Below are 25,178 nucleotides of genomic sequence, written 5' to 3' on the forward strand. Positions count from 1 at the left end.
GAAGAAAGAGGTTTTATATAAAAAAAGGAAATGTGGGGATTACGACTGGTGAATGCAAATAAAAATTAAATTTTTTTTCTTAACATTGAAAACAGGTTTTTTTTTCTTTTCAAATTTTTATTTAAATTCTAGTTAGTTAACATACAGAGCAATATTGGTTTCAGGAGAATTCAGTGATTCATCGCTTACATACAATACCCAGGGCTCATCACAAGTGCCCTCCTTAATACCCATCACCCATCTAGCCCATCCACTACTTACCTCCCTCTATCAACCCTGTTTGTTCTCTTTCTCTCACTCTTTCTTTTTAAAAAAGATTTATTTATTTGAGAGAGAGAGAGAGAGAGAGTGCGCGCGCACATGAGAGGGAGAGGCAGAAGGAGAGGGAAAGAGAAACTCTAGCAGACTTCCTCCCTGCTGAGCGTAGAGCCTGGTGCAGGGATGATCTCATGACCCTGAGATCATGACCTGAGCCAAAATCAAAAGCCAGACACTTAACAACCATGCCACCCAGGTGCCCTGAGTTTGTTCTCTATTGTTAAGCGTCTCCTATGGTTTGTTTCTCTCTTTTTTCTTTTCTTTTTTTTCCTTTTTCTCCCCTCCCGCATATGTTCCCTCCCCGCCCCCCACTGCATACGTTCATCTGAAAACAGCATTGTTAGATGAAAATCAGATTTATTTGGGTTACTGTCTGTATTACCAGAACAAATCTGTTCTGCTACTCTTTGGAGAGATGTCACTGGAGAGTAGCTGGCTACTTCCATCAAAGTAACAGTGACAAAAACAACAGGAGTAGTAGTTTCTGCCTCAAATGCCACCGCTCAGTAAAATCAGAGCACCGCTCACCTTCCAGACTGGAGAAAAACTGACCCAGAATTTAAGAGACTGGCTCTAAATCTCACAATTGAGCCAAAATATGAAACAAGGTCTACCTGGCTCCAAGCTCTGTTTCTTTCATGGCACCACCCAACCAAGCTGGTCGTGAGAATAACAGTGACTTCAATCAGGAAGGCAAAGACAACATTAGAAAGTGTCCTGCAAGATGCAGCATTTAAAAAATTTTTGATTATTGCATGAAACACATGGCAGCCTTAAGTGTGCATTGTTATTAACACCTCAATTGCCACTAAGGTTTTAAGTGAAGGCTGGAAGGGTAATGCCCAAACTCAGTGGAAGGCATGGCCAAATTTTGCAAACAGAACCCAGTGAGAATTTCCAAAATTATACTTTAACAGTGAAAGATATTGCAAGTGTTGAAAAGGTGACCTTTAATTGTAATACAGTGCATATCTCAAAGACATGAAAGACACTGGTATTTTTAGTCCCTCCCTACTGTGGAAATGCATTCTGATTACAATTATGGCTATCTATGCTTTTAATGATTAAGTCTTGGCTAGTACCTTAAAAGAGGCTATAGCTCTCAGCTCTTACTTAAACAGGCATGCTACATAAGGCCTTAAACTTTGGGTTTGCACATTACCCCGGGGAAAAGGACTGGGGGGTACATCAGAGTAAAATGGAAAATCTTTCTGAAGTCCCCCACCCTTAAGCAGCTGCCTCTGAAGTCTCTAAAAATGTACCCTGACTGCCCTCTCCTGGTTGGATGGGAGAACAGCTGAAAGAAAAGTGAGCATGGGTTTTAGAACTGCACGCTCTTTGGCTAATTTGAATTTAATAGAAAAGGAAATTGCTAAGCGATCAAAAGCGAAAGACAATGGGACAGAAAGAGAATTCTCACTTGTGACTCTGCGGTGCAAATATGGACGCAGACTAAACAAATTCCATAAAGGAAGCACCCCAATGTTGGAATGAAGTCTTGCTTTAGAGTCATCAGATCTTAGGGATGCCCCACAGCTACCCACTGTGTGAGCAGAATTCATCTGCGTTCTGGATAGGTTTGTCTCAGTCCCAATAAACCATAAGGTAGGACTCAATGGAGCCTGGGGACACCAATGTTAAGTTTGTTTTCATTTACTGATATATTTACTGCCTGGTACCATCCGTACCATCAGCAGATAGAAGGGCTGACACCAGGCTGAAGTGTAAAAACAGAGATAGCTGGGGATCCATGGAAAATGTTCTGTGTTTCACTGTAAAATACTCCAGCATTCCTCCAGTGTTTGCGGACCCAATTCATGGCTATGATAAAAACTCAAAGTGTATATCTCCTTGTACTTGGTTCAGAATTATAATCTATAAAAATGCTTTGGATACCAGTACTTATTGGGCTCTTCGACCATATTGCTTAGGTTTGAAATGTGGCTCTACTCCTAGTTGTGTGACCTTATACAAGTTCCCAAGTTTCAGTGTCCTCAGTTTCTGTATGTGGAAAGTGGTGATCATGAGTGTCTTGGGTTATTGGGGCGATTACATGTGAAACATCTAATATTCTTAGGTCAGTGACTAGCACATAATAAATGTTCAATAAATGTTAGGTGCTAGTGCTATTCTACATCACTAAGAAGTCCCGGGATGGATTTCCTTTAAAAGACAGAACTGTGGGTAGGCAAGATAATTACAGAGGTTGGCTCATCAAAAGATAAAAGAATGATGGAACCATGATGTAATAGAATTCAGAAGAATTCTGGATTCTATTACGGATTAATAGGGTTAATCCGTAATTAATAAGGATTAACTGCCCAAATCCAGGGAGTTACACATTTTGGAAGAGGACGTCACAGAGCCAATGGAATTTACTCAGGTGATTACTAGAACATGGCTTCTGTAGGGGCAGAAACAGGTGAGCAACCAATGAGAGTACTGCTTATTATAGTCAAAAGAAGGAAAGAATAGATGAACCTAGAACTGTAGGCAATTGTTCACTTTTTCTTGCTCAGTTCACAACCTGAACCCATTTTCAAACCTGGAATGTATTGACTGAAGAGAGATGGCTAGTTCCAGTGAGGACAGACCTCATAACATCAGGGCAGACGTATACTACTGATCCTTCTCCAAGTGATTAATATTGAGTAAAGGGAATGACAAGGTATTTTGAGGGCCTTTGGACACAGGGACTGAGTTGGCTATGGATGTTTGGAGAGTCAAGCATGATCATCATACCGGCTCGAGGGGCCATATGGGGAGAATAGATTGCTGGCCAAGATCCAGCTTATAAAGAACCTCCTATGTGTGTGAACCAACTGGTGATGATCTCCCTGGTGCCCAATTACATAACTGGATTTATCATACTTGGAAATTAGAATAAACCTCATATTGGATCCTGGTCTATAGACTAAGAGCTGTCATAGCAGGGGAGGTCAAGTGGAAACTTCAGAAACTGCAGAGCCCCCCAGCCAATATACATACTAATTTTTTAAACATACACATTACATTCTAGGGGAAGGGAGATGACAGGGATTAGTGTCATCATTAGGATCTTAAGGTTGCAGGGGAGAGAGTCCCTAACATATCTCTATTTAATTCAAAAGTTTGGCCTCATCAGAAATCAGAAACATCTTTGAGAATGGCCATAGAGTATCACAAGCCCAACCAAGCAGTGGTCCTGATTGTGGCTGCCATGCCTAACAAGGTGTCAGGCACTTGGTATGGTGAAGGAGTTGGTTCCATCTCTTTTTAAAGATTTATTTATTTGAGGAGAGGAGTCAAGATGGCGGAGAAGTAGCAGGCTGAGACTACATCGGGTAGCAGGAGATTAGCTAGATAGCTTATTAAACCATTGCAAACACTTACAAATCCCAACAGGAGATTGAAGAGAAGAACAACAGCAATTCTAGAGACAGAAAATCGACTACTTTCTGAAAGGTAGGACCGGTGGAGAAGTGAATCCAAAGCAACGGGAAGATAGACTGCGGGGGGAGGGGCCGGCTCCCGGCAAGCAGCGGAGCAATGGAGCATGAAATCAGGACTTTCAAAAGTCTGCTCCACAGAGGGACATCGCTCCAGAGGCTAAACTGGGGGATAGCTCACACGGGGCCAGTGTGGCCCCAGGTCCCGCGGGGTCACAGAAGGATCGGGGGTGTCTGAGTGTCGCAGAGTTCGCAGGTATTAGACAGGGGAAGCTGGCTACAGAGACAGAGCCGAGGAGTGAGCTCTCAGCTCGGGGTTACCTTGAACCGGTCGCAGGCTGGGTGAGCTCAGAGCGCGGCCAGAGGCCAGGGAGACGGGAGTGATTGGGCTCTTTTCTCTGAGGGCGCACTGAGGAGTGGGACCCCGAGCTCTCGGCTCCTCCGGGCCAGAGACTGGGAGGCCGCCATTTTCATTCCCATCCTCCGGAACTCTATGGAAAGCGTTCAGGGGACAAAAGCTCCCAAGAGCGGATTACTTAGCCCGGCCCCCTGGTAAGGGCGGTGCAATTCCGCCTCAGGGAAAGACACTTGAGAATCACTACAACAGGCCCCTCCCCCAGAAGATCAACAAGAAATCCAGCCAAGACCAAGTTCACCTACAAGGACAGCAGCAGAATTCCAGAGGAGGAGAAAGCAAAGTACGGAACTCATGGCTTTCTCTCCATGATTTTTTAGTCTTGTGGTTAATTTAATTTTTTAAAATTTTATCTTTTTTTCTTCTGCTAATTTTTTTTAACTTTTACCCTTTATCTAATATATATATATTTTTCTTTTTTATATTTTTTCTTTATCTGTTTTCTTTTTCTAAATTTTTTTTTCTGAACTTCTTTTTATCACCTCCCCTCCCCCCCCACGATTTGGGTCTCCTCTGATTTGGTTAAAGTGCATTTTCCTGGGGTCTTTGCCACCCTTTTAGTATTTTATTTGCTCTTTCATATACTCTCATCTGGACAAAATGACAAGGCAGAAAAACTCACCACAAAAAAAAGAACAAGAGGCAGTACCGAAGGCTAGGGACCTAATCAATACAGACACTGGTAATATGTCAGTTCTAGAGTTCAGAATGATGATTCTCAAGGTTCTAGCCGGGCTCGAAAAAGGCATGAAAGATATTAGAGAAACCCTCTCTGGAGAGATAAAAGCCCTTTCTGGAGAAATAAAAGAACTAAAATCTAACCAAGTTGAAATTAAAAAAGCTATTAACAAGATGCAATAAAAAATGGAGACTCTTACTGCTAGGATAAATGAGGCAGAAGAAAGAATTAGTGACATAGAAGACCAAATGACAGAGAATAAAGAAGCTGAGCAAAAGAGGTACAAACAGCTACTGGACCACGAGGGGAGAATTCGAGAGATAAGTGACACCATAAGATGAAACAACATTAGAATAATTGGGATTCCAGAAGAAGAAGAAAGAGAGAGGGGAGCAGAAGGTATATTGGAGAGAATTATTGGAGAGAATTTCCCTAATATGGCAAAGGGAACAAGCATCAAAATCCAGGAGGTGCAGAGAACCCCCCTCAAAATCAACAAGAATAGGTCCACACCCCGTCACCTAATAGTAAAATTTACAAGTCTTAGCGACAAAGAGAAAATCCTGAAAGCAGCCTGGGAAAAGAAGTCTGTAACATACAATGGTAAAAATATTAGATTGGCAGCAGACCTACCCACAGAGACCTGGGAGGCCAGAAAGTATTGGCCTGATATATTCAGAGCACTAAACGAGAAAAACGTGCAGTCAAGAATACTATATCCAGCTAGGCTATCACTGAAAATAGAAGGAGAGATAAAAAGCTTCCAGGACAAACAAAAACTGAAAGAATTTGCAAACACCAAACCGGCTTTACAGGAAATATTGAAAGGGGTCCTCTAAGCAAAGAGAGAGCCTAAAAGTAGTAGATCAGAAAGGAACAGAGACAATATACAGTAATAGTCACCTTACAGGCAATACAATGGCACTAAATTCATATCTCTCAATAGTTACCCTGAATGTTAATGGGCTAAATGCCCCAATCAAAAGACACAGGGTATCAGAATGGATAAAAAAACAAAACCTATCAATATGTTGCCTACAAGAAACTCATTTTAGATGTGAAGACACCTCCAGATTTAAAGAGAGGGGGTGGAAAACAATTTACCATGCTAATGGACATCAGAAGAAAGCTGGCGTGCCACTCCTTCTATCAGATCAATTAGATTTTAAGCCAAAGACTATAATAAGAGATGAGGAAGGACACTATATCATACTCAAAGGGTCTGTCCAACTAGAAGATCTAACAATTTTAAATATCTATGCCCCTAACATGGGAGCAGCCAACTATATAAACCAATTAATAGCAAAATCAAAGAAACAGATCAACAATAATACAATAATAGTAAGGGACTTTAACACTCCCCTCACTGAAATGGACAGATCATCCCAGCAAAAGATCAACAAGGAAATAAAGGCCTTAAATGACACACTGGGCCAGATGGACATCACAGATATATTCAGAGCATTTCATCCCAAAGCAACAGAATACACATTCTTCTCTAATGTACATGGAACATTCTCCAGAATAGATCACATCCTGGGTCATAAATCAGGTCTCAACCAGTATCAAAAGATTGGGATCATTCCCTGCATATTTTCAGACCACAATGCTCTGAAGCTAGAACTCAATCACAAGAGGAAATTTGGAAAGAACACAAATACATGGAGACTAAACAGCATCCTTCTAAAGAATGAATGGGTCAACCATTCTTAAAGAAGAATTTCAATTCTTCTTAAAGAAGAATTGAAAAAATTCATGGAAACAAATGATAATGAAAACACAACGGTTCAATATCTGTGGGACACAGCAAAGGCAGTCCTGAGAGGAAAATATATAGCGGTACAAACCTTTCTCAAGAAACAAGAAAGGTCTCAAATACACAACCTAACCCTACACCTAAAGGAGTTGGAGAAAGAACAAGAAAGAAAACCTAAACCCAGCAGGAGAAGAGAAATAATAAAGATCAGAGCAGAAATCAATGAAATAGAAACCAAAAAAGCAATAGAACAAATCAACAAAACTAGGACCTGGTTCTTTGAAAGAATTAATAAGATTGACAAACCCCTGGCCAGACTTATCAAAAAGAAAAGAGAAAGGACCCAAATCAATAAAATCATGAATGAAAGAGGAGAGATCACAACTAACACCAAAGAAATACAAACAATTATAAGAACATACTATGAGCAACTCTACGCCAACAAATTTGACAATCTGGAAGAAATGGATGCATTCCTAGAGACATATAAACTACCACAACTGAACCAGGAAGAAATAGAAAGCCTGAACAGACCCATAACCAGTAAGGAGATTGAAACAGTCATCAAAAATCTCCAAACAAACAAAAGTCCAGGGCCAGATGGCTTCCCAGGGGAATTCTACCAAACATTTAAAGAAAAACTAATTCCTATTCTCCTGAAACTATTCCAAAAAATAGAAATGGAAGGAAAACTTCCAAACTCATTTTATGAGGCCAGCATCACCTTGATCCCAAAACGAGACAAGGGTCCCATCAAAAAAGAGAATTACAGACCAATATCCTTAATGAACACAGATGCGAAAATTCTCACCAAAATACTAGCCAATAGAATTCAACAGTACATTAATAGGATTATTCACCACAACCAAGTGGGATTTATTCCAGGGCTGCAAGGTTGGTTCAACATCCGCAAATCAATCAATGTGATACAACACATTAATAAAAGAAAGAACAAGAACCATATGATACTCTCAATAGATGCTGAAAAAGCATTTGACAAAGTACAGCATCCCTTCCTGATTAAAACTCTTCAAAGTGTAGGGATAGAGGGCACATACCTCAATATTATCAAAGCCATCTATGAAAAACCCACCGCAAATATCATTCTCAATGGAGAAAAACTGAAAGCTTTTCCGCTAAGGTCAGGAACACGACAGGGATGTCCATTATCACCACTGTTATTCAACATAGTACTAGAAGTCCTAGCCTCAGCAATCAGACAACAAAAAGAAATTAAAGGCATCCAAATGGGCAAAGAAGAAGTCAAACTATCACTCTTTGCAGATGATATGATACTATATGTGGAAAACCCAAAAGGCTCCACTCCAAAACTGCTAGAACTTGTACAGGAATTTAGTAAAGTGTCAGGATATAAAATCAATGCACAGATATCAGTTGCATTTCTCTACACCAACAACAAGACAGAAGAAAGAGAAATTAAGGAGTCAATCCCATTTACAATTGCACCCAAAACTATAAGATACCTGGGAATAAACCTAACCAAAGAGGCTAAGAATCTATACTCAGAAAACTATAAGGTACTCATGAAAGAAATTGAGGAAGACACAAAGAAATGGAAAAATGTTCCATGCTCATGGATTGGAAGAACAAATATTGTGAAAATGTCTATGCTACCTAAAGCAATCTACACATTTAATGCAATCCCTATCAAAATCCCATCCATTTTTTTCAAAGAAATGGAACAAATAATCCTAAAATTTATATGGAACCAGAAAAGACCTCGAATAGCCAAAGGAATATTGAAAAAGAAAGCCAAAGTTGGTGGATCACAATTCCGGACTTCAAGCTCTATTACAAAGCTGTCATCATCAAGACAGCATGGTACTGGCACAAAAACAGACATATAGATCAATGGAACAGAATAGAGAGCCCAGAAATAGACCCTCAACTCTATGGTCAACTAATCTTCGACAAAGCAGGAAAGAATGTCCAATGGAAAAAAGACAGCCTCGTCAACAAATGGTGCTGGGAAAATTGGATGGCCACATGCAGAAAAATGAAATTGGACCATTTCCTTACCCCACACGAAAATAGACTCAAAATGGATGAAGGACCTCAATGTGAGACAGGAATCCATCAAAATCCTTGAGGAGAACACAGGCAGCAACCTCTTCGACCTCAGCCGCAGCAACGTCTTCCTAGGAACATTGCCAAAGGCAACAGAAGCAAGGGCAAAAATCAACTATTGGGATTTCATCAAGATCAAAAGCTTTTGCACAGCAAAGGAAGCAGTTAACAAAACCAAAAGACAACTGACAGAATGGAAGAAGATATTTGCAAACGACATATCAGATAAAGGGCTAGTGTCCAAAATCTTTAAAGAGCTTAGCAAACTCAACACCCAAAGAACAAATAATCCAATCAAGAAATGAGCAGACGACATGAACAGACATTTCTGCAAAGAAGACATCCAGATGGCCAACAGACACATGAAAAAGTGCTCCACATCACTCCACATCAGGGAAATACAAATCAAAACCACAATGAGATACCACCTCACACCAGTCAGAATGGCTAAAATTAACAAGTCAGGAAATGACAGATGCTGGCAAGGATGCAGAGAAAGGGGAACCTTCCTACACTGTTGGTGAGAATGCAAGCTGGGGCAACCATTCTGGAAAACAGCATGGAGGTTCCTCAAAAAGTTGAAAATAGAACTACCTTATGATCCAGCAATTGCGCTACTGGTTATTTACCCTAAAGATACAAACGTAGTGATCCGAAGGGGCATGTGCACCCGAATGTTTATAGCAGCAGTGTCTACAATAGCCAAACTATGGAAAGAACCTAGATGTCCATCAATAGATGAATGGATAAAGAAGAAGTGGTATATATACACAATGGAATACTATGCAGCCATCAAAAGAAATGAAATCTTGCCATTTGTGACGGCGTGGATGGAACTAGAGGGTATTATGCTTAGTGAAATAAGTCAGTCAGAGAAAGACAACTATCATATGATCATATGATCATATGAAGTGGAGATGCAACATGGGAGGTTAGGAGAAGAATAAATGAAACAAGATGGGATCAGGAGGGAGACAAACCATAACTGACTCTTAATCTCACAAAACAAACTGAGGGTTGCTGGGAGGAGGGGGTCGGGAGAGGGGGAGTGGGGTTATGGACATTGGGGAGGGTATGTGCTATGGTGAGTGCTGTGAAGTGTGTAAACCTGGCGATTCACAGACCTGTACCCCTGGGGATAAAAATACATTATATGTTTATAAAAAAAATTAAAAAATTAAAAAAAGATTTATTTATTTGAGAGAAAAAGAGAGAGAGCATCAGCAGGAGGAGCAGAGGGAGAGGGAGAAAGAGAATCTTTAGTAGACTCTGTGCTGAGTATGGAGCCTGACACAGGGCTCATCTCAGGACCTCAAGATCATGACTTGAGCCAAAACCTAGAGTCGGATGCTTAATCAACTGCACCACCCAGGTGTCCCAGGAGTTTGTTCCTTCTTAAGCAAAAAAGGGCATCAGAAACAGTTGGCTTTCCCATGGATCAGATAGTAATACACATTACAGATTTGTCCCAGAACTAGGATAGCTCTTCTGCTGTGTGTCATGATACATAGTCTGTAGAGATCTGGACAATCTTGACATAACCACAGCACACAATACTGATCCATGACAATGACATCAGGATGAGCACAAGAGCTCACTGAAGACCTTGGTAAGATCTGCACTCCAGAGGGCATGAGAAAAACCCTGCAAGGATTCAGGAAACTGCCTTTTCTTGTAAAACTGGTAGGCCTGTAGTTGTCAGCTGCATTCTGGAGCATCCCCTCTGAAGAAGCCAAATTCCTGCACCGTGCTTTCTTAGCCAAAATGATGGAAGTACCATGGTTTGTAGGTTTCTCTGGGTTAGCATGTTTTCTAGGTTCATCCACATTTAGCATGTCAGTACCACACTCCTTTTATGGCTTATTAATATTCCATTTTATGCACAGATCACATTTGTTTATCCATTCATCCAATGATGGTCATTTGGGTTGTTTCCACTTTTTCACTATAGTGAATAGTGCTGGACAGGTATTTCTTTGAACATGTTTTCAGCTCTTTGGGGTGGGGTATATATCTAGGAATGGAATTGCTTGCTAGGTCAGGTGATAATTCTATGTACCTCTGCTAAAATATTTTGAGGAATGAAAGTGTCTACTGCAATGACTACCATCTTACATTCTTTTTCTTTCTTTTTTTAAAGATGTATTTGTTTTAGAGAAACCATGCACGAGCAGGGGAAGAGGCAGAGGGAGAGGAGCAGACTCTGCGGAGCATGGAGCCTAACACAGGGCTCAATCCCAAGAGTTAGATGCTCAGCTGACTGGGCCACCCAGGCGCCCTCCATTTCACATTTTTAGCAGTAATGAATGAGGGTTCCAACTTAATTATTTTTCTTTTAAAAAAATATTACAGCCACTCTAATGGGTGTGAAGTGATATCTCCTTGTGGTTTTGACTTGCATTCCCTGGTGGCTAAAGATATTTAGCATCTTTTCATGTGTTTTTTGGCTATTTCCTTTTTAGAGAAATATCCACTCAAGTCCTTTGCCCATTTTTAAACTGGGTTGTCTTTTTGTTGTTGAGTTGTAAGAGTTACTTATATATTCTAGATACTGGACCCTTACCAGTGATATGAATTGCAATTTTTTCCTTTCAGTAAGTTGTCTTTTCACTTTCTGGATAGCGTCTTTGGTGCATAAGAATTCTGAATTCTGATGTTAAATTTACCTAATCGTTCTTATGTTGCTGTCCTTTTGATGTCATATCTGCAAAGCCACTGTTGAATCCAAGGTCATGGGGATTTACCCCTGTTTTCTTGGGTTTTATCTCATGCACATTTGTGGAAGGAAAAGTGTCTTGAGGTGAGAACGTTTACAGTCTCATGCACAGTAACATTATGGAGGGCTTTTTGAAGCACCAGGTTAGAGCCAATATGCCGTGAGAGCAGGGAGTCATCTTCCTAGATGCCAGATATGCATTGAGTCTGAAACTTCTACAGGACACTGTGTCCCCAAAAGAACTCATGGTGCTGGTGAAAAAGGAGGTAGAAACAGGAGTAGCCCCATTTATCATCACTCCCCATGACTCACTGTGGCCTTCATAGAGCCTGCCTTTGCAACTTTACACTCTGTATGGTTACTGTTTGGATCCTCAAGGGAAGTTCATTCTTACCAGGGAATAGAGCAAAGCTCTCATTGAACTGCAAGCTGTGGCTTCCGTTGAGGCACGTTGGCTTTGGGAAACCAGCAGGCACAAAGGATTCACCATTTTGGCAGGCCTTACTGATCGTGGTCAGGAAGGAGGAGGGCTGTTATTACACAATGGGAACAGGGAGGAATGTGTATGGAACTCAGGTGATAACACACCTGGGTACCTTTTCGGTATTTCCTTGTCCAACAGTGATTGTGAATGGACAAGGGCAGTGACCCTTACCTGTAAAAGGTATTGCTGACAAGAGTTTAGACCCCTCAGGGATGAGAGTTGGGGTCACAACCGCAAATTAGTGACCAAGACCTGGAGAGGGTGGTGGTGGCTGCTACCAGTGGTGACCCCAAGATTAACTGCAGTGATAGAGCTAGTGGTTTGTCTCACTAACTTCCTTGTTCTAATTCTTCCCTGAGGTCAAGAGGTCCCTGGGACCTTGGAGAAGTGGCTCCCAGGACATGTATGGAGAAGTAGATTTATCTGGCACAAGGGGCAGAAAGTGGCAGTCACCAAGTGTGCTGTTCCAACCTCCAAAAGATTATCATCCACGGGGAGGGCGGTTCTTGGAGAGCCTCCAGTTATAGGGGCGTCAGGATCTTCCTTCAGCTTGTGAGCCAAGGAGTTGAGATCATAGTCTTTCTGGGCAATCCAAGGCCAATGACTGAGCCCGGTGTGCGTGTGGGGTTCATCTTTTCAAGCTAGCATGGGACTCCTCTGTGGGCAATCTCGGTGTGGGAGCTCCCTGGTAAGCTGGTTGAGACTTTCTCAAAACTAGGACACAGTTTGAAACTCTTCCTACCTTGTCCTTCTTCTCTTTATCTTTCATAGGCATTACCTCTAATCAATTGCTTATATCTTTAACTCATTCTTGGGTTCCTCTATCCAAAGGACCTACTGTCACAGGTTTGCAAATATGATCAGCATTGCAGATGAGTATATAGGCTTAAATAAAGTGACTCACTTCAAGTCATACAGCTCTTAATGGGCTATTTTTTCCTACTTAAATGTTTATTTAGTTTCATGCTGAATGATATCCCTGAAAGTATGCCTTGGATGTGCAATTTATACTTTCCTAATGAACACTGAAAATATAACTATTAAAAAACTGTCTGAGGCAAAACCTTACTCATCTCACACTGGGAAAGAGTATAATATCATATGCATTTGCTGAGAATATATTCGTTCCATAAAAATTTGACCACGAGTTAATTTTTTAGAGATAGGCAGCTTTCTACTCAAAACAAATGAAGTAGTAGCTCTCATCTCACCAGGAAACCAAAGCAAAAGTATAGATAAAAGACCATGTCTATGGCTGCCAGACCCTATATGAGACACTTTCCCTTATTATTTTATTCAACAGTTCATTCAAACCAGTAGAAGACATAAATCCAGGCAGCTGACCTCCAGATCAATGATCCATTCTTTCCTGGGGTCTCCAAAATGAGTGTCAGTGCCTTAAGAAATATTCAGGGTAATTTACTACACAGTGTGATATGAGAAAATATTTTAACTGTATTTTATGATTTAAAATTAAAGTTAAAATAGGTTGACACCAGTTCATATATTTCATATACATAAATAAGGTAGGCATGTTCAGAAATTGAGCTGGATGTTAAATTGTTCAAAAGCAACAAATCTTGTGTTAACCACTATTAAATATTTTATATATTTTTGTATATAAATGAGTTTATTCATATTCCAAAAATTTTCCACACTAAAGTTTTAGTGTATTCGGTAAGATGGCGTATTCAATAATCAATGACATGCACAATTTCATGAAAAGGCCATGTGGCCCAGTATACTGATACATCAGAACTTCACTGCTTTGGCAAAACTGTGCATCGACTCAGGATATCAGGTATACTTAGAATAACACACGTAACTGCAATTAGGGAATTCAATAATATCCTTCATCTGGAAAACCTCTCATGCATACCCAAGGATAAAGCTTGAAGTTGGCAGACATGAAAAATCAAAATGCCACACGATATATACACAGATACCTCCACCTCTTGTTACACTTAGAATAGTGAGTATCATAATTTTTAGCAAAAACCACTAGCCAGAGCCCTCCACTTCCATCATAATTATAGAAGAATGACAGCCTTTGGCCATCAGTTCTTACTTCAGATGATGCTTTGAGGACTAAGTCAGGTGGGTCTACAGTGATGTCTTTCATCATGGAAAAAGCTGGAATAAAGATCTAATGAGTTTACACAGGTTGCTTAATTTTTATATGCATAGCTCCTCTGCTATAGAAGACTGATCACATAACATTTTTACAATACACATATATTTAATTACTAGAGGACTTGTAAGGTAGAATTCACTCTAACTACATCCAGAGCTAGGTGAAAAATGCCTAGCCATTTTATACCAGAAAACTTCAAGTGCTTACAGGATCAATTTTTATACAGTATATCGACTGGAACACACAGGGAGGTATTGCTATAACATTCATCCACTTGCTAACTCAAGGTCTAATTACTGGGCACATGCTATTTGCTAGGCGCTCTTCCAGGCGTTGGAGATGGAGCCGTAAACAGAGTAGAAGGCTCCTGCCCGTAAACTTTACCTCCTAGTGGAGAAAAGGACAAATGCATAAGTAAATAAAATAGATGCTCTTCAGGCTATATTTAAAAAATATGTCCTAAGTGCCTAGGAGAAATGCAGGAAAAGAGAAGAAGGAGTGCTGGTGTGAGACAACTGAGCAAAGACCCAAAGACGGTGAGGGAAGAAGGCTCCAGAGAGAGCAACTGGTACTGACCTACTGCCCACTCTCTCTAAGAAGATGAGCTTTCGAAGCATTACTGAAAATCCATATGTGTTCTAAAGATGATCATCTCCCTTTCAACTCTGGACCCCTCCCATGTGGATACATCACGTGGCCACCTGAGACACTGGCTCACTTTATAACCAATTTGAACCTTCGTGACAATGACTTCAAATTCCAGATTCTGAACATGCAGAGGTGGAAACTGACAGTTTACAAGTCAAGACCAAATGGTACAATTCAGACTAGAGAACCCTTCTGATGTCCATTCCAGGGCTGACCGGGAAGCCAGGCTAATTCAACAGAGGGCTGACTTGTAAGGCAATGCAGGAGACTAAGGGCCCACACTCTGGGGCCGGAATTACTGGGCCAGAGAAATAGGTAGCCAAGCTCTCCGGGGGCCTTCGCAGACCAAAGCTGCCTAACTTTCCCCCTGTAATGGAGGTCTGGTCTAAAGTCTTAAAGCTAAACTCACAAGTCCTTGGATCTGACAAAAGAGTTCTAAAAGATGACATCTGCTACAAACAATTATATTTAACATTCTGCTAAAAACTTTTTTTTGGAGGGGAAGGGTCACATTTCTATACATATAAAATAGGTAAAATCTTGAAGAACCGAGGGATACACAGACATTCGGTGTCTGAACTCGGGAGCCAGACTGCTGGCTACTCATGTGTCTACTCTTGCTAGACATATGACCCCGATGTCACTTAAGGTCTGTGTTTTAGTTCCCTCATCTGTTTGTTTGTTTTGTTTGTTTTAAGTAGGCTGCGTGCCCAGCATGGAGCCCAACACAGGGCTCAAACCCACGACCCTGGGGTCAAGACCAGAGCTGAGACGGAGAGTCAGATATTTAACCAACTGAACCACCCCAGTGCCCCTAGTTCCCTCATCTTTCAGAGGAGATGATACTGTCTATCCCACAAAGTTGTCATGATGAGGATTAAATGAGCTAATATTTGAAAAAGTGCCGAGGGCACCTGAGTGGCTCAGTTGGTTAAGCGACTGCCTTCAGCTCAGGTCATGATCCTGGGGTCCCAGGATTGAGTCCCTTATCGGGCTCCCAGCTCCATGGGGAGTCCGCTTCTCCCTTTGACCTTCTCCCTTCTCATGCTCTCCCTCACTCTCTCTCTCTCAAATAAATAAACAAAATCTTAAAGAAAAAATGCCGAGAATACTGCCTGGCACAGAGTAAGCACTATATAAGTGCTTTTAAATAAAATAGAGTATAATTTAAACTTTCTTTAAAATATTACTTCCAAAGACTTACCTCTTTGACCTTCACCAAAGAAAAAATGCTCACTGACATTTCCTGAGAGACTTATCTTTGAAATGTTTAAAGCAGAACTTTGATATATGGTGAGTCTAGAAATTTCAAATCAGTCAAGTTTACATCAAACATTTAACTGAATTTCAAAGTGAATTGTATAAAAAATAGATGACCAAAAGAGATTATCAAATGAATACTTTATTAGAGTCATAACACTTATAAAATAAATTTCTTTTCATCATGAAGTAACCAGATTTTAAAACCAACCAACACTTTCTCATCTCTACAGCATATATAAAGAAATTCTCAAATGTCATAATTTTTGTTCAAGTGCTTTGTCACTCAATTCACAAACCCAGAACACGATTAATCTACAAATGTAGGTATTCACAGTCAGATGAGTTTTAGGCTTGGTTCTTAATGATCTAGAAGCAATCCATTTACAAAAGTGCCACTAAAGCCATTTCATGAGATCATTTAATTTAATGCCACCAAGCATAGACCTGTTATACTCTGGAAACAAAAATAAAATCTCACAACTAAATCTAGCAGACTAACTTTAAACGATTCCAACTTGAATGAACTATATATCCTTATGGCACATTTATGACTTTGTAATATACAATTCATAATACAGGTTTAAGTGTGTGGTATGAAGCTAGAAAAACCAAGGAAGTCAGATACTATAGAAAAGATAGGACATGAGTTGAAAGTCTTAGACTGATTTCTTCTTGCCACATATTGAAACGCGTCTTTATATCACGAACCAAACTCTGATAAGATTCTTCTTTCTAGGGGATTATTATATAAATGCCATCTGCTCACTCAGCATTGATCATGTGACTCACTTGGGACTGTTCTACATTCCATGAAATCTAGTAGCACAATTCAGACATGGCACTCTCAGGGGATGACTCAGCCAAAAAAAAGGCAAAGCGCTGAAGGTTTTGAATGGCCAAACCCCGCTTTTCCCAGAGGAAGCCCACCTGGGGCAGGACATAAGTATCCTGCTTGGACAGTGTGGTGGGATCTGGGACTGAACTCTTACTTGTTCTCCCATTCAAGCCATTTTTTGGCACCTTCCCACAACCAGGGTCTCTAACAGATGCATTAAGATATTTTCTGTGCAATTCGGCCAGAGACAAGTTTTTAGGATGGCTGTTGTTTTACAACTGATTTCATATATCTGTTACCAAGGCAAAACAACAAAGATGTTGGGGCTATTATCAAAACACGTAAGAAGCTTCAACTTTAAATTATATTTAGTACTCTATTCAAATTTAACTGAGAAAGTAATATGAAATAATGAGAAGTAAAAAGTTAACTTTTCAGGGAAGCTCTATTTGGTAAAGCCTCATATATCTACACACAAATATTCGTATGTTCATGCGCAGGACAAACAGCTATATTCTGAAGCATAAATAAACCCAAAGTAAGACATTAGTGGCTAGATACCAGTTCCAGTAGTGGTGAATGGTCTCTGGGGATCTCATTTTAAGGATGCCAGATGAGAGGTTTGCTCAGTTGTTAAGAGACCCTTAGTTTGATTAAGCAACTAGGATTTACTTCACAAATTACTTTTTCCTGTACCCAAGACTCTGCTTGAATTTGCCTGAAAAACTATCCACCACTTCAAGGGTAAGTACTTGACCATTAACACAAAGGCAACGTGATTATTGCATAATGAGGCTAAATATTACATGACTTATCTCGTTTTATACCTTTTGGGATCAGTTCAGTAAAATACGTAAAATATAACTAAAGCGTTACACCAGAGGTTGGCAAACGATAGCCTGCAGCCCACAGGCCAAATCCAGCCTGCTTCGTCTTCCTGAATCAAGTTTTATTGGGACACACGCTCACTCATTCATTTGCTATTGCCTATGGCTGCTTCCACAAAGTAACAGCAGGGTTGAATTTTTGCAACAGAGACCGCATGGCCCACAAAGCCTAAAATATTTACCATCTGGACCTTTAGAAAACAGGGTGCCAATCTTTGTTTTATGCTAAAAGACAGAGTTCAGTGGGAAGGCTATTTAAAATGTGGTTTGTTTTTGCTTTTTGTTTCTTGTTTTTTAAGGAAATTTTCGTTACCTATTAAAAGTAAGGTTTAGGTGACTCAGCAATTAAACAAAAGAGATACCCTTTTTTCATGAGCAGTATCTGTATATTTTATGGCTATAAAGGAAAATTTTCTTTAAAAAAGAGACAGATGTAAAATTAAAGGTCATTTCTCTGTTTAACATCATAATAACATTAAAATTCCATCCACGAAATGAACCAATACTTGTTATTTAGATTCTCTCCACATACTAAACAGATTACTTTTGGAATGTTGTTCTCTCTGGACAAAATGGTATCCAAATGGATCAGACATATAAAATAGACCAATGAAAGCAACACAGACCGTTAGTTTCTAAGGAGTGTCACGGTCGCCATCTTCGTAAAGCCAGACCCAAACTGCAACCATAACAAGCTGTTGTCACAAAGGCAAAAATCTAAGAAAAAGGAAACAAAAGCTCATCAGATTTATAACACTGACTTTAAGAAAACACTTATTCTAAAGAACAACTATCTGAACACTGATCAACCTACCTAAAGATACTTCAACACGTACGAAAATAGTTTATAGTCATCTTTTTGATGATCTGTACGACTGTGTTTCACCCCCGCACAACATTAACCCTTCTTTTAAACATTCTGGCCCCCCATAATTTTCTCATTGGTGGGTAGCCTTAGGTTGAACCTTTGTTCACGTGCTGGACTCACTTGTTAAATACTTCTACAACCCCCGACACGATATTCAAAAAGTCAGTACAAGGTGTCTATTCATACAGTGATTTCACGGCCAAGAAAAGTACAAGTATCGGAACTTGAGGATGCATCAAACCCTTCCTGTGACAGTGGAAAATGCCTCAGAAGCGAACAAAGTAAAGCCACAGAAATGAATCAACAGACTGGCATAGGAGATAGTTCTGAAACCTGCACTCAACTCTGAATTACCGCCCTTACTATCTGACAAGGATTTCTTTAGCACCAACTATGTGTACGTCAGTACATCTGGTGCAGATAGTCAAAGAGTAGATAGTGTCCTCATCCTTTGGGAATTCATGAGCCATAGAAAACTGTAAGACAAAGCAACCGAATATGGTAAAACATGATTTAGTGCAGGGATCCTTTACCAGGAAGCTCTAGCTCTGAGAAGGAATACCGGATTCCCCTGGGGAACATGGCCATTCTCTAACTGCCACTCTGCAATTCTCCCTGGCCTGCTCTGCTGGCTGTCTCTTTGACACATCTCTAATCTAGACACTGTCTGCTAGATGAGAACGACCACTTCTGGTATGTATTATTAGTGAAAATGCATTTTCCTCTCTCAGGTGCATTGAAATAAAAGTAAAGTAAGGGAATCAATGGCATGTCACAAAAGCATGGCTCATACATTTAGGTAGTGTTAAAACTCAGAAATTCTGCAGGAGGGTATGGATGAGATGGGGGGTACTGTAGAACTAAAAGCATGTTGAGGTTTACCAAGGCACTTTCACTTAAGCAGAGAGAAAGGGAAGGATCGCAGGGACAAAGTCACAGAAGAGGGTCAGCCAGAAGACCACACCATGGAGAACCCTGAAAACTGGGCTCTTAGGACAAAGGAATGTTGGTGAGAAATCAATGACATGTACCGTCCACAAAGCACTTGAGCACCCACTACTCTTACGAAAGTGGGCTCTTAGGGCAACTATAAGTAGACCCATTCAGTACTACTTCAAGGATCTGAGCGGCCATGAGAACGCAGCCTGCACCCCTGTAAAGGAACGGATGGGCAGAGTGAAGGAAAATCCAAAGAGAACTGATGACTCTGGAAGGACGCTTGGTAGGAAAAAAGTCAATTCCAAGTCCCTGAACTTTTCTTCACTTCACAACATTGTTAAAACCAGTGGTTTCCTAACTGTGGTCTCTGGATAATACGGATCCCACGGCAGTGCCTCAGAGATGATGTGGTGGGCAGAGGTGGCTTCAGGAGAAGGATGGATAGGCGTCAGTCAAGCCCCTTGTCTCCCACTCCAACTAGAGCAGCTGTGCTCTTGTCTTCTGTATATACTTACTGGGTTTTCAGCAAGACTTCATTAAGTGAAGCAATTTCACTTCTCATAAAAGAAAGTGTAAAAATCATTGATCTAAACTATAAGCCTATCAAAATTGGGACCAGGTCTCCTTTCTGTTGCAATCCACAAATTGTCTAATTCATTGTAGACACTCAGTGAATAAATTTTGACAAATCTGGACAGAGGCTTGGGAACCTGATGGCTGTAGGTCTTAGAATCATCGCGCCTCCACCCTTCAAAACCCAGACTCTAGACCTGTACTGTCCAATATGAGAGCCACCAGCCACATGCGGCTATTTAAATTTAAATGTAATGAATTAAAAGGAATGAATTAATGGATTAATTAGTAGCCACCATATTAAATTGTGCATATATGGGATATTTCTATCATTTTAGAAAGTGCTGGTAGATTTTAATGGCTATATGGGGGAGTCCCGGGCTGTTTATATAGACTACCTACGTACAATAGTGAAACATTAGGGTCACTAACTTGCCACGGGCCATATTAAATATCAACATATTCAGGGAATAATTTGGATTTCTGACACTTTCAAAATTATAAAAACAGAAATAATGTAGTATTTCTTCAAATTACCCATGTCAATAAGAAATAACAAACTCACTTAGTACGTGAATTAAGGAGGACTAAAAATTTCAAAAAATTTCCCCATGGAATGCATTTCATCTGTATGTCATCTATTGTCATGGTGGGAATATTTACCCCCTTCAGCCCTCTGGACACTCCTCAGGGGCAGGAGCTGTACGTGGTTCATCCCTGTCCCCAACACCCCACCAATTTCCTCCTTCGTGGTAGGCTCTCCCTAAGCACTCACTGAATTAAAATGAATTACAAGCAGGTACCGACCACGGAAGGACAAATCTCCCTCACCACATCTAAAGTTAGAGGAAGTAAAAAGCACAATGAATTCTTTCTACAAAGTAGGCTCTGTTGTGTCAGGCCAGCCACGACCATGGGCTGGCAGTCACCTGCATCAGGGACTATAACACCGGGGCTAAGGGCGGAACTTTGCTCATGAGGTTATTATACAGATAAATAGCTTGTCTATGTGGAATCGAATGGCTCCTGTTAGAGAAAGCAATGGCTGCCCGAGGCGTTTCTGGGAGACCGGGACCATGGGGGTGGGGGTGCTGGTCATCTGGACTCATGGACACTCACTGTGGCTGCTACGTTTATGTTATACTGGTTGTCGCTCAAGAGCGGCTGCACGGTCACGGTCGTGTTGCAGCGCAGGTCATGCAGGGATGTGGCTGCTGCTTCCAGGAGAAAGGCTCCAAAGTAGAAGACGAACACTGTAAAATGGTATGCAAAATCCTGAAAGAGGAGGAAAACAAAAAAAGACACCTGTAATTAAAAGTAATACTTTTTTATTTTTCTGTTCCTTATTTCAACTCCTGAGGTTTAGATTCAGGAGGGCGAGACCACTTAATCAAACAGTCTTCAGCTATACTCGAAATTTACTTTGGGGGCTTGAACAACGTCAAGCTATTAGAATCCAAATGAAAACCAACTGACCTGCTGTAATCGATGTGCCGATGAACCCAATGTCCTGAATTTTATAATAAAATACATACTTTCATATGCCTTGCTATTATAGTTATTGGATAATAGTCGTATTATTGTAGTATATTATGTAGTTATATAATAATATACATACATACATTTTATAATTAAGTCTTTTTTCTGAGCAATTATTATTTTCATCCATTAGACTGTCACCCCATTTACTGAAGAATGCAGAAGACTTATGACATCATAGAACTCAATACCATATCTCCCTCTATTCTAAAAAAAAAAAGCAAATTATATATCATATACTTCGACAAAAAGTATAGGAACTCTCAAACAAAACTCGCTTGTCATAATGTGATCTCACGTGTTGCTGGCATCGTGAAGCGTAACTTTGCTGGAATTTACACCGTCTTACATGAACTAATGTTCGTCCACACACTGCTGTGTATTTTTGTCAACAGCTCCCAGATACCTGCTACTTTACATTCATTGTCATTCATCCTTACAATCGCCATTTATTAATCCCACTTTATAAACAAGTGATTTTTTTAATTGCATGACTATTCTAAAGCCATTCAAACATAACCTTTTTGAAAGGAGACCCCAAACCCACATAGGGCTGTCTGGTTCCAAATTCCACCTTCTCTCTGCTATCAAACTGTCATTGATAACAGCAACATTTCGGAGAAAAAACAACACACTGCCTTTGTAAAGGCCCATTCAGCAAACAAAACTGTCAATTGTCCATGAGAATGGTTCTTACTCCAACTAGAATAATAAGGAAATTTAACTCACCAGGAGTGGGAATTACAAAGGTATGCACTAAAAATACACTCTACTTAGCACCTCTAATGTAGAAGCTGACTCACCAATGCCTTTAAAAGACTCAAGAACAGTGTGACAGACTGATCATGTGTCTACTCCATAGCAGAAGTGCTCAGATCCACAGAGCTATGCAACAGATGTTAACTGATGAAGGTCAAAGTCCAAATGTCACTACTTTTAGGGATTAAAAGTAATAGAGCTGGATCTCAATTAGTAATTAAGAGTAGAGAAAAATATGGTTGAGGTCACTAGGTGCTCATCTAAATTACTGAGGTGGACCCTGGGAAGTGGCTCAGGTGAACTTAGGAGGGGCAGGAGAAGTCTGGTGACATGGCTGCAACTCTTGGTCTTCACCAGCCTCGGCTCATGCCACCCTCCCATCTCTCAGAGCATCAGCCGCTGCGATCAGCTACCCATATCATCCTAGGTCCTAGGTATCCTAAGGTGTTGGAGGAGATGGACCGAATTCACGGCAACCCTGGCCAGAAAATCACTCTGCAGGCTCCTGGACGTCAGAATCAGGCAGGCAACATGCAGTGGGGGCTACACGTCTTTGTGAAGCAGCTCCCGATGGTCTCCTGGGCCCTTGCGCATTGATAATCCCGTAGGGCACACAGTCGCTTTGTGAGGAGTCTAGTTAGCTGACCGCTTTGGCTTTGGTGGGTTAGGGTACTGCTGTATCCCTCCCAGCAGTCCCCAGATAATGACGGCACAGTGGGGACATTGGTGCCTGGCCACTTTTGCCTAATGCAAGACTCTTAAGGCAAAGCCTGGGCCCCTGAGTTTCTCATTAACTTGGGTAAGACCGTTGATCTGCAGCCCACTCTAGGACTTTCCTGCTTTATCCCATTTCCCTCCCCATCACCCTTTTCCCCATTTCCCTCCCCAGACAGGTACTATCTCTTCCCCTTCCCCTGAAAAAAAGTCTCTTGCAGTTTTTGGAGTTTTGTTTGTTTGTTTGGTGGTTTTGTTTGTTTGTTTTAGAGAGAGACAGCAGGAGCAGGGGAGACAGACAGAGGGAGAGGGGGAGAGAGAGAATTTATGCAGGCTCCAAGCTTAGCCTGGAGTCCAACTCGGGGCTTGATCTGATGACCCCGAGATCCTGACCTGAGCTGAAATCAAGAGTCAGACGCTTGACCGCCTGAGCTACCCAGGTGCCCCCAAATCTCTTGCACTTTTAAATTCATCATACAGTCTGCTTCCTAGTGGACCTGAGATGAAAGATACGCTCTTTAATATCCTGAACACTCCCTGCTTGGCCATTAACATCATTGTGATTAATGCATCAATTGTGTAATTATTTCTTTTTGTTTTTTAAAGATTTTATTTATTTATTTGAAAGAGAAAGAGAGAGAGAGAGAGAGAGAGAGAGAAAGAGGACATGAGCAGAGGGGAGGGGCAAAGGGAGAGGGAGAGGGAGAAGTAGACTCCCCACTGAGCAGGGAGCCCCATACAGGGCTCGATCCAAGGACCCTGAGATCATGACCTGAGCTCAAGGCGGACACTTAACTGACTGAGCCACGCAGGCGCCCCTGTGTTATTACTTCTTTACTGACACTATCTGCTACAGCAAACTCTGAGAGCCACTACAGGCCTATCTCATTCACCACTGTATTCCTAGGGCCTACCCTAGGACTCGGTGTGTATCAGGAGCTCCATCAAGATCCCCCACCCGGGAGAGCCACACCCACATTTCTGTCTGGCCTTCCGGGCATCTGATTCGGATTCTTGCTACGTGGGGAACATATGCAAGAAGCTCTTCCACAGATTTTTGCTCATTGTTTTGGACAATGTAGATCATTTATATAAAACCGATGGTTCTTGAAGGTAAGCAGGCCTCAGAGTCATCTGAAAAGCTTGTTAGAGCACAGACTGCTGTGTCCCAACTTCTGAGTTTCTGATTTGGGATGTCTGGGTGGGACCTGAGAATCTGCTCGTGAAACAAGGTGCCAGGTGCTGCCGCCGTCGCTGGTCGGGGACCACCCTTTGTGAACCACCTGTCCTGAGTCCTTGGCACCTCCCCGTAAGCAGACGGCCCCAGCCTCTTTCTGAGTCTCCTTTGTATTCTCCTCCTCTTCTGTCTTCTGCCAAGCTTCCCGATGGTCACACAGCCCAGAGTGTGGCAAGCTTGTCTTCCCTTTTGCTCTGGTAATCAACCTTAAGCAGAGCATGATTTTTTCATCTTCTTTCTTCTCCATATTCTTATCTTTAGTCCCTGTTTTGCTCCTCAGGTCAAATGTTTACTAACTACTTTTAAAGAAAGCTACACTGTAAATAGGGGAATCCCGGTTTCCACAAAGGCAGCATGAAAAAGGGACAAGAGCCACGCTGAGCTTATCTTCCTCAACCGTAAAAATGAGAACAGTAATAGTCTCCCATAAGGAACTGTCATAAAGCTCAAGTAAGTAAATGAATGTCAGAACAGAAAATACAGTTCGGGGCATTCACAGCAGTAAGTGATGTCAACAACAGGCAAACATATGCCACCTACTTTGGGGAAATAAAGTGCAGCACGTTGAATTGCATGGGACCTTTTTTTTTTTTTTTTTTTTTGTAGCTCTTATTTTTCTAAAATATATCCTTCCTTTATATCCCACCTCTCCAAAAATGGAAAATAAGTATGGGATCTCTTATTTTAAAGTTAGGCAAAATGTTATTTCCTCTCTACAAAACAAAAAACAAAAAACAACAACAAAAAAAACCCCAGAAAAATAATCTCAAAAATCAAAACTTGCTTCTTTCCTCAAATTGGAAAAGGGCAAGTTTCTAGCATTTAATATTTGTTATTACATATATTACATACTATATTTTTATTTCATCAAGCTGGGGAAAACATTCTGAAGACATCT

At 41.0% G+C, this 25,178-nt stretch overlaps 1 protein-coding gene across 3 annotated transcripts in view; it reads right to left on the reverse strand.

The window, feature by feature from the left end:
• The window catches only part of MAL2 (mal, T cell differentiation protein 2), a 117,516-nt gene that overhangs the window by 75,743 nt on the left and 16,595 nt on the right, over window positions 1-25,178 (reverse strand). Inside the window, exons 3-5 of one of the 3 annotated variants that reach the window (XM_080800475.1) lie at window positions 21,151-21,306; window positions 18,278-18,368; window positions 13,501-14,405 (exon numbers count right to left, since the gene is read on the reverse strand). In XM_080800475.1, coding sequence (XP_080656601.1) covers window positions 18,297-18,368; window positions 21,151-21,306 — 228 coding nt within the window. In that variant the 3' untranslated portion in view covers window positions 13,501-14,405; window positions 18,278-18,296. Of the gene's footprint in view, window positions 1-13,500; window positions 14,406-16,048; window positions 18,369-21,150; window positions 21,307-25,178 lie in introns of those variants that run through there. The other 2 variants (XR_013966647.1, XM_080800474.1) reach the window with 2 other exon arrangements.

Source organism: Martes martes (genome assembly GCF_963455335.1).
Source record: "Martes martes genome assembly, chromosome: 4".
Classification (NCBI taxonomy): domain Eukaryota; kingdom Metazoa; phylum Chordata; class Mammalia; order Carnivora; family Mustelidae; genus Martes; species Martes martes.